This window comes from Abramis brama (genome assembly GCF_963993115.1).
Source record: "Abramis brama genome assembly, chromosome: 18".
Lineage (NCBI taxonomy): Eukaryota > Metazoa > Chordata > Actinopteri > Cypriniformes > Leuciscidae > Abramis > Abramis brama.
In genome coordinates, this window is record NC_139980.1 from 29,760,762 (window position 1) to 29,772,039 (window position 11,278).

The window sequence follows — 11,278 nt, forward strand, 5'->3', positions numbered from 1 at the left end:
AATATTTATTTTATATTTTCACCTCTGGATGGACAGCATATTTAGTTCTCACCTCTGGATGGACAGAATATTTATTTTATATTTTCACCTCTGGATAGACAGTATATTTATTTTATATTTTCACCTCTGGATGGACAGAATATTTATTTTATATTTTCACCTCTGGATGGACAGCATATTTAGTTTTCACCTCTGGATGGACAGAATATTTATTTTATATTTTCACCTCTGGATGGACAGTATATTTATTTTATATTTTCACCTCTGGATGGACAGAATATTTATTTTATATTTTCACCTCTGGATGGACAGTATATTTATTTTATATTTTCACCTCTGGATGGACAGTATATTTATTTTATATTTTCACCTCTGGATGGACAGTATATTTATTTTATATTTTCACCTCTGGATAGACATATATTTATTTTATATTTTCACCTCTGGATAGACATATATTTATTTTATATTTTCACCTATGGATAGACAGCATATTTATTTTCTGTTTTCACCAGTGGATAGACAGCATTCTTTGCAGGCTTAATTGCACACGTCTTTTCCGTATTGTCATTTTACTTTTATGACTTAAAATATATAATATAAAAGCTGTGTGCTAATTGAAATATGATCTTTATCATATCTCTTTACATAAAACAATTCTCAATATACTTAATATTATAACATCAATTATTCATGCAAACTGCATTCACAAGAACCACCTTGAAAATATATATTGTTCAGATCATATCACTATTTTTTGTGACTTAAATTCAGCCTAGATCAATGGACTATAACGTTTTGTCAATACAACAGACTTGTACATGTTAATTGACCACAGTTTTTTGCCTTGCCCATTTGGATATTCAATTCTTATTTTTTTTTTTTTGTAAATGTAACCACTTCTGTTTTTAAAATATACGTAGATTCACATGATCAGACAATTTACCAAACAATCCAGATCAAATTAACACTTCATGGTTTTGCAATATTTATTAGAAATTAGGCATTTACACGTGCATAGGGAAAAGTACTAACGTTACTTCAACAAAAAACAAAAAAAACATAGCTAGCTAGCAAACTCTCGTGTGCATATAGACAACCTAGCATTTTAGACTATTCTCTGCCAAGACTGTTCTATGAGATCTCATTAACTGGGTACAATCTTCACACATCCAAGTGAAAAAAAAAAACGTATTTACAATATTAAATCATACCACTCAAAGAACGATTTAATTGGAAAATCTATAGCAACCTAACTCTAGAATTGAGGCACACCAGAGTTCACTAATACCTTTAAAAACACGACACAGTACCTTGAAAACAAGACGAACATTTTTTTTTAACTAGCTAGTTTGTGCATTTGAATTCTGACATGACCTATAAATCATCGACAGTTTATTATTTTTTTCTTACCGCTGACATCTGCATGGCGCGTCAAATTTGAAAAGTGAACGCCATACGGAAATGACGTCAATTTGAAAGTGAATGACGATACGGAAATGACGTCTGCTGTCCATCCACTGGTGTCCAGCCACAGGTGTCTAGCGAGAAGTGAGTCTGCGGGGCTGCAGCTGGATGCCTCTCCACTGAGTGGCAAAAAGACTGCATGGCACACCTAAACACACCTAAAATGGGCTGCATGTCAATATCCATGAATCACTGGATCTTTGGTTAGAAGGGACACTATCGAGTCTTTAAACCTTTAGTTTAAACTGATAATTGTTTTCGCAGTTTCCCTTATTAAATCCAGCAGGCTCTTTTGCCATTCAGTCCAGCTGAGGGCAATGCATATCCTCTTGTTTTCGGATTTGAAGATTTGAATCCCCATCACTAGGGGGATCACTTAAGTTTTATAATCAATCAAAGCAATCAATCTCTCTATTTAGCCTTTGTATGTGTTGCATACTGCATATCGAGAACTGTCAATCCAATCATTTTAATGTTCACACTTTATGATAAGTGGAACATATCTTTAGAAGATTAAATAAATTATAAATTAATGAAAATATGTTAAGCGTGACAACCAAAATCTAATAGTCCACTTAAATTTCAGACATTTAAAACATTAGGTTGGTTAAAATCGATTTTTGATAACTAATACACGTTTTCTTATTTTTGTAATGAATGTCTAGGCTAATATTGTCTTTGAACTTCCGTTTATGCGGTCGCTCTGTTTATTTCAATGGCATTTCTGTCGAGGAAGTTCAAAGACAATATTCTAAAGATGCGCGCTTGTTTCTGGCGCATAAGATCTATACAGATTTTTAACGACACAAGGATGAATAAATGAAGACTTAATTTTTTCTTTTTTAGTACTTTTTAACCTTACTAACGTTATATGGTCAAGAGACCATAGGTCTAAGTCAGTAGAGCCCATCATCTGTTTGGTTACCCATATTCTTCAAAATATATTCTTTTGTGTTCAGCAGAAGAAAGAAATTCATACAGGTTTGGAACAACTTGAGGGTGAGTAAATGATGACAGAATTTTCAATTTTGGGTGAACGATCTCTTTAAAGGGGTCATATAATAGTACATGCACTTTTACAAGTTGATTGTACTGAAATGTGTGTTGGCAGTGCCTGTACACAACCATCATAAAATGATAAAAATCCATCCAGTGTTTTTTTTTTAAATCTTCTTATATGTTTTCCCCCATCTCAAATCAAGCCGTTCGATTTTGTGACATCACAAAATCGACGCCCCTCCCACGATTGTTGATTGACAGCAGCGTTTTAACACAGACCCGCCCTCGCTTGTGAGCGAGCTGTCAATCATAGTCCGCGCGGACCGGCGCGGTCATTGTTGATACCCTGGAGCACTGTCTATGAGCAGAATGGCATCTAAGCGATTGTGGTGTTCTGTTCTTGGGTGTAATAAGGAACACAGCAGTCATTTTGATGTTCCTAAATCCGAACCGCTGAAGATGCAGTGGCTGAGTTTGTTTTCGAAGGGAATATTCCCCACGATCAACAGCAATGCTTTCATGTTTGCGCGAATCATTTCACACACCAGACTGCTTTACAAACGAGGGTCAGTAACGTTATAAAGCTGGTTTTGCTAAGAAGCTGCTCCTGAAAAAAGGATCGGTACCAACTATTCGTGTTCCTGCTGCACCTCCAGAAGAACTGAAGTGAGTGTAACGTTTTATTAATATTTATATTAATCTTTGCAAATCGCTAGCACGCTTCACGATGAATGCGGCTAAGGTTTACACTCAGGGTACATTACGGCATGTGACTATGTACGACGTTCTCAATATAATTCATAATCCCACGTTTATAATGAACAACGCGTTATGGTTATTGTGTTATTGTGTTACAAACGCAGAGAACAGAGGGGCGGGGAGAGCAAAGCTCATTATCATTTAAAGACACATGCACTACTGAAAACAGAGCTGTTTTTGACCAGGTAAAATGAGTGTTTTCTTACAATACTAATGAGAATTTTTAAAGTATATTACAGACTTTTAATTTAGACCCTAAATAATCATATTAGCTTGTACAAAAATGGCATTATATGACCCCTTTAAGCAAGCAGACTATTCTTCTCACTAGAGGGCGCTATAAGCACACGTCTACCATTTTATGCATTACCACTGCATAAACGCTCAATCTATTGGCTAAATAATTGGGTATTTTGTAAAAAAAAACATAAAATAATAATAATCATATTTATTATTGTCATTTTTGTTGTTTTTAATTACAATTCAAGGTTGGAAATATTCTATATAGTCACATTTTATTTATATATAATATATATGAGCTGAAAGTAAACAAATGGAAGTAAAGTGTATAGTCCATTTCCATCCTAATATGATTAGCTAAAAAAATCTATATAAAAAGGTTATATATCATATATTTATCTCAATTTTCTGTTATTCTAGTTTTTAGGTTGCTGTCAAATATGTCCCTGTTGTGAGCCAGGAGTCATTGCTTGTTAAATTGATTTACTTTTTGATCACAGACACTGAAAGAACATCAAGTTACATCAGGTTTAGTATTTTGCATGAACGTTTCATAAAGAAGCCCAATGCACTGCCAAACAGAGGAGCAGCGATATCAAAGCAAGACTTTCGATGGCACAACCGCTCATGCAGGGTGCAGGCGGGATGACTTTGAGATCAGGAATCATCCCTGGGTTGTATGACACATTGGTCTGGAAATATACGAAAAAGGGTGTCAGGTTAACAGCTGAGGTCAGAACCGAAACATGTTTAAAGGCTTCATTCATGTTGTAGAGGTGTGGACACTTACAAATGAATCAACAACTATGACTAGCTGATCAATTCTCTTCAGTGTTTGCTGGTATTGATTGATAGACGTGTCATTCCAAGTGTTCGTGTTCATCATATTGACCCAGGTACTGCAAAGTTATCAAATAAAAGCCACATTATCATTAGGGCAAATATTGACAGCTAAATTCATTAAAACAATGTTTTAAATTAGATTACGCTGTATCTGTTGCTCCCATTGCAGATCCTAATGTCTGTAAATTAGGGAAGCTCACACAACTACTCAGATTCATAGCTGGATAGTAGAAGAGGAAAGACAAACACATCTCTTCTGAAGTCGAGAGCCCCCCCTGAGGGCAGAAAAAGAGAGTTACACATCCACATTCCCCCCAGTAATCAGATTACTTTTGTCAAGTAACTAGTAAAGAAACGCATTACTTTTAAATTTACAACAAAATATCCAAGTTACTTTTTTCAAATAAGCAATGCAGGTTACATTATTTTCCCATTTATTGACTGACACCTCTTGAGAGAAATCGTGAGTAATTGCAGAGGCGTTGTGTGCGCTGTGAGAACATGATGCTTAGTGTATTTCTAAATGTGAGCATTTAATGTTAATTTTTAGGTACTTTATGTATTTAATCTCACTTTATGAACCAATGTCTTTGCTGCTGACCTTTGATGATCCAATTCAACCATACTAAGCGAAAAGGACTTTCGATAAACATCTCATTTGTTTTTGTTTTGTTTGTTTTTATTGCTGAAGTAAGGCTGAATCCCAATTCTCTGTCTTACCCCTTCCCCTACCCCTACCCCTACCCCTACCCCTTCCCCTTCCCCTTAGCCCTACCCCTTGATCAAAATGAGAATTGGGATAGCCCTTACTCTCACGTGAACGTGCAAAACTAAGGGGAAGGGGTAAGGGTAAGGGGTAAGACAGAGAATTGGGATTCAGCCTAAGTGTCCTATTCTTCTGCAATCCAGAATGGCATTTCCTTCAGCCTGAGGTTTATTCATTTCACTTTTAGTGTGAAAAGGCCATTACATTTGCCAAAAATAAATGAAGCCCAGCTCAGTTGAGAAAGATTAATGCAAAAGTAACGTAACACATTACGTTCCATAAACTACATTCTGCTGAATAAAAGACAATATGAGCCTCTATGTAAATGCACTAACCCATGTGAGTGTGGCGCGGTTTTCAGTGTTATATGTGCACTCCACCAGCAATTTGTCACCCTGCAAGACAAAAAAAGTTGCTTTATTTCACTTACTGCCAATAAGTTTTATATATATATACACTGATCAAAAAAATAAAGGGAACACTTTTTAATCAGAGAATAGCATCAAGTCAGTTAAACTCCTGGGATATTGATCTGGTCAGTTAAGTAACAGAGGGGGTTGGTAATCAGTTTCAGCTGCTTTAGTGTTAATGAAATTAACAGCAGGTGCACTAGATGGGCAACAGTGAGACAACCCCCAAAACAGGAATGGTTTTACAGGTGGAGGCCACTGACATTTTTTCCCTACTCATCTTTTCAGACTGTTTTTCACCAGTTTTGCATTTGGCTAGGGTCAGTGTCACTACTGGTAGCATGAGGCGATACCTGGACCCTACAGAGGTTGCGCAGGCAGTCCAGCTCCTTCAGGATGGCTCATCAATACGTGCCATTGCCAGAAGGTTTACTGTGTCTCCCAGCACAGTCTCAAGAGCATGGAGGAGATGCCAGGAAGACAGACAGCTACTCTAGGAGAGCTGGACAGGGCGGTAGAAGGTCCTTAACCCATCAGCAGGACCGGTATCTGCTCCTTTGTGCGAGGAGGAACATGATGAGCACTGCCAGAACCCTACAAAATGACCTCCAGCAGGCCACTGGTGTGAATGTCTCTGACCAAACAATCAGAAACAGACTTCATGAGGGTGGCCTGAGGGCCCGACGTCTTCTAGTGGGCCCTGTGCTCACTGCCCAGCACCAGGGAGCTCGATTGGCATTTCCCATTGAACACCAGAATTGGCAGGTCCGCCACTGGTGCCCTGTGGTTTTCACAAATGAGAGCAGGTTCACCCTGAGCACGTGACAGACAGGAAAGGGTCTGGAGAAGCCGTGGAGAATGTTATGCTGCCTGTAACATCGTTCAGCATGACCGGTTTGATGGTGGGTCAGTGAGGGTCTGGGGAGGCATATCCATGGAGGGACGCACAGACCTCTGCAGGCTAGACAATGGCACCCTGACTGCCATTAGGTATTGGGATGAAATCCTTGGATCCATTGTCAGACCCTATGCTGGTGCAGTGGGTCCTGGGTTCCTCCTGGTGCACAACAATGCCCGGCCTCATGTGGCGAGAGCATGCAGGCAGTTCCTGGAGGATGAAGGAATGATACCATTGAAGGGCCACCACGCTCACCTGACCTACATCCAATAGAACACCTCTGGGACATTGTGTTTCGGTCCATCTGACATCACCTGGTTGCACCTCAGACTGTCCAGGAGCTCAGTGATCCGCTGGTCCAGATCTGGGAGGAAATACCCCAGGACACCATCCGTCGTCTCAGTAGGAGCATGTCCCGACGTTGTCAGGCATGCATACAAGCACGTGGGGGCCATACAAACTACTGAGAACCATTTTGAGTTGCTGCAATAAAATTTCAGCAAAATTGACAAGCCTGCTGCATCATTTTTTCACTTAGATTTCCGGGGTGTCTTTGAATTCAATCCTCTGTAGGTTGATTATTTTCATTTCCATCAAACGATGTGGCATCCTTTTGTTTATAACAAATTACCCAGTTCATATTAGTATAGATATCCAGCATGATATTTTTCCCCATTGAGATCTGATGTGTTTTCAAAGTGTTCCTTTAATTTTTTTGAGCAGTGTATATATATATATATATATATATATATATATATATATATATTAGTTTAAACCTTTTCGCACTTACCAACTTCACTGTCTTAGTTTTGCCCAAGTTTGTCACTTCCTGATATTCAAAATTGTAGTTTTCATCCACGGCTAGAAGATCAATCTGTTTTCCCCCTCTGAAGAGGATAAGAATTTACAAAAAGAATAATTCATTACAGTAACTTTAGGCTATGCACCACAGAAGAAAGAAAAGCACATTATTTTCAGGTGAACTTTAATTCAGTCATTAGTCCAAAAACGTTTACCTGAAGTGTCCGACTCGCACCTTCCGTCCAGCCAAGTGTGTGTGCAGCATCACAGAAAACACCTGAAGATCATGTGGCGACTCCAGAACCTGTAGATCACAGAACACAACAGATCATCCAGTCATCTGCTGAGTCTGCCTTTGATTGTGAGAATGTGAGTAGCTAATACATACATACCTTTGGAATATAGGCAGTGTCACACAGGCCATACGTGAGGAAGGATTTGGCTTTGGGTGGGATGGCGTACCCAGGGGCCACGGCAAGTCCTGTCATCAGAACAGCTGCATCATGCTGACGGAGTTCAGATGTGTAATAGAATCGCAGACCCGAGTTATCAACTCGACCTGTGTAGAGGGGAATATTGTTTTACTTTGTCATCATGAAATCAAAAGAGGTTGGGACAACCTGTCACACATGAGATCACAGCAATAGAGTGCAACAGTCCCCACTAACTTTTTCAGCGACGCTGGTTCCGGAAGTATTTTTGTAGCTTACAGTAAGGCTGTTTAAAGATTTATAAGTTATCGTTAAAAAAATCTATTTCCCTATGGAAAAATTAAATGGAGTTTTTCCATCAGGAACATGACTGTTGCACTCTATAGCAAACCACAGTGTCACCCCTCACATTCAAGAAGCCATTTCACTCGGATATGTCACAAATCACAATAGGGAAGAAAAGACTATCGCAACTTCCGTTTCATGCTGACTTTAAATATTCATCACATTGATATTTTACATTGTAAACCACTACTGACTGACCTGCACTTTTATTTGGGTTGTTGTAATGCACTTCAAGCCTGTAGAAAAAATCTCCAACATTTCCTCCAATTGGAAGTCCTGCCATCTCAGGGAGTTCAAAAGCCTTGAAAAACATCATATTTTACAAAGGTTACATAGAGCTTCAGTAAGTAATTTTACCTCAAGTTTTGCATATTAATACATGAATAGTAGGCTATTTCAATAATAAAGTAGCCTAATATTATTTTCAGTGAACCAGCTGAATCAGTTCTGTGAGTAATTGCTTAAATTTGGTTGTTTCTCACATGAAAATGTTTTAAAACCACAAGCACAGGAGAGACTAACCCCTCCGCCAACTCCCCACACAGCAACGGTCTCCATACACTCTTCACCGCGACCCGTGTAACAACGCACTTCAAATGGCTCCGTCACAGTCGGCGGGCAGCGGTACAGCAGCAGATGATGCACGAGGTCGAAGTTTGTGATGAACGGCTCAATCTGGACATGAGGAAAGTAAGTCAGAGATGAAGATGATCGACAGATCGGTGGATAGATCATGTGTGTTAATTCATAGACTCACTTACACGATAAATGTGTTGTTTGCGATCAAAAGTTGGGGCTTTCATGATCTTGCAGTGATAGTAGGTTTGATTGGCTGGTACAGAGAACTGAAATGATTTTAAATGTAAGCAGCCTATTAAGTAAAGTGAAAGTTCACACTCACTTTCTTGCATGATTGGTGCCGAGTTTTGAGATCAACATGCATTTACAGTAGCCTAGGCTACCATTCAAAAGTTTGTGGGTCAGTATGATTTAAAAAAAGAAGAAGAAATGAATGAATAGCATACTTTTATTCAGCATATTTAATACATATCAGCATATTTAATGATTTGAAAGATCACGTGACACTGAAGACTGTAGTAATGCTGCTGAAAATACAACTTTGTGTTAGATAGATCCGGGTCGCTAAGACCCAAATATGTAACCTAATAATGATTGGCAAAAAAATTATGCATTTAAGGATTAAGATTAAGTCGGTTTAACGTAAAATTTAAGTTGAAATGACTTAAACAACCAGTACTTTCTTTTTAATCTAAATTATTGGCATACTTTTTTATTATGAAATTACAATAAGTGTCACATGTTACTCATGAAATTTCAGGCATAAAGAAAAAGTAAAAATCTCTTACATTGACCATAGTCATGTCGAAATACTTGCTGTTTGGAGGAGTGACACGAGGCATGTACTTCAACAGGTTCACCTCCTTCGTTCCCCTTCGGTTATTGTGGTACGAGACATCATCACTCTGTCCGTACGCATAGATCAGCTTCATGGGAAGATTCTGATCATGCAATAATAAAAATAAAAATAAACTTTTAATGTGATTTCTAAATGGAAAGTAAGAAGCTCTTTGGCCACCTACACAATGCAGCTAAATGTGGTTGTCACTCACAAAAGTTTGCTGTGTGCATATGGCCACTGATAACAGCTATTTGTTTGATATAGAAATGTAAGGTTTCTGAGTTAAGGAGGGTTTTTAGAAGGACAACTGAAAGCTAGTTGAAGGCGTTCTCAGAAACACCCTGGCCTGATCCCTGAGGACATGCGGATTCCATTACATTGCTGGTTTTGTTTTGTCAGCAATGCCATAGTTTCAACATCATTGTTTTCTGAATAAAACTGCAGAATACATATTACACAGAAGAAAGAGGAGGGTTGCATGTTAAACTATACTCTTCCTTTGTAGTGGTATAGGGGGAAGAAACACATTCAATGTTTATGCTCACAGTGATGGGTAAATCATTCTCATCACAAGACTCAATAGATCTCTGAAACTTCATGACAGTTTTCCCATCAGACTCGGTTAGAGACAGGAGTTTGTAGTTCTGTTGCTGGTCAACCACAGGTATTGAATTCCCCCCAGCATGACGGTCCTGAACAACAGGGAAACATAGATGTATGTACGCATAGCAACAGGTGTTTGTCTTTATGTTTATAGATGTACAGTTCCCAATCCAGTTTAAACTAGTTTAATAGATTGACTTTCAATAATATCAGGTTAATTTACCAACATTTACATCTATTTAGAACATCTAGTTTGGAAACAAATATAATTCAACTTATTCGTCTAATACAAAAGTACATTTTGTCTTGTCCCTGACTTTGTCACACTTATAAAATAACTTAAAAAATATCCCAACTTAGAGCCACTGAGAAAACTAAAGTTCATAATATAAAATCTTATATTTAATGAACTAATTACATATCACTCAGTATGAATCAGAATCAAGAATATAAAGAAGAGCGTGTAACTCCACTTGAAGTGAGTTATTGACAGTTATCATCAGTCTTGAATCTTGATAATGTGAAAGACTAAAATAATTTATATAAGAGATACTCTTAACTAAATTTGAAATACATATATGAATCAGAATCAAGAATATAAAAGTATCTACTGTAAGTGACTTTGACAGTTATGAGTGTCAGTCATTTTTTACTTTACCGTGAAGTAACTGCCTTTCAGTCCAACTCCTCCAATGACGATATCGGCTCCAGTCATTCCTCCTTTAGGGCTGAAGCCAAACCCGACCCAGCCGCTGGTGTTGACAGTGAGCTCGAACAAGATGGTGCCCTGGATCTCATCAAAGCCCCACTTCAGCCGCACATTGTGCTCGGGGTCCAGGTGTTCAGAGAAAGGCAGAAGAGGGTCTTCCTGAGCGCAGGACCACTGGGCTGAAAGAAAGAGCAGGACAAGAGATAATGGGCCCATGTTACCTTTTCAAGTCTTTGTGTAAGATGTTTGAGAAGACAGTGTACATGAAACTGCTCAGTAGTGCACTTCAACAGCACTCTTTGTAAGCGGTCTGTAAACCCCCGCCTCACCTGAGTCAAAGTCCTCCTCCTCTCACTCTGGTCTGGTGAATCAGGTTCCACATCACCTGATTTTACTCTATTATCGGGGAAGCATAAAGGCTAAGTAGTACAAGAGAGGTTGCCATCAACTACCAAAAGCACCTTTCATGTTCTTTAGAAGTGAACAAGCATTACATACAAAAATTACTATTTATTTTGGAGACAGCCCGCATAGAATTGTAGCAATTTGTAATTCCTGACTATGGCAGAGATTCATTAATAATGTTA

At 38.4% G+C, this 11,278-nt stretch overlaps 1 protein-coding gene across 1 annotated transcript; it reads right to left on the reverse strand.

The window, feature by feature from the left end:
* Positions 1-2,497: 2,497 nt before the first annotated feature.
* Positions 2,498-11,028, reverse strand: LOC311068760 (DBH-like monooxygenase protein 2 homolog). Its single transcript, XM_084091389.1, has 13 exons — positions 10,641-11,028; positions 9,925-10,071; positions 9,327-9,479; positions 8,721-8,804; positions 8,482-8,634; positions 8,158-8,260; positions 7,576-7,742; positions 7,399-7,487; positions 7,173-7,269; positions 5,410-5,469; positions 4,453-4,583; positions 4,256-4,364; positions 2,498-4,157 (listed from the first exon to the last, which is right to left on the reverse strand). The coding sequence occupies exons 1-13, from the start codon at positions 10,905-10,907 to the stop codon at positions 4,017-4,019; spliced, it is 1,701 nt and encodes a 566-aa protein (XP_083947515.1). The 5' UTR covers positions 10,908-11,028; the 3' UTR covers positions 2,498-4,016.
* Positions 11,029-11,278: the final 250 nt, after the last annotated feature.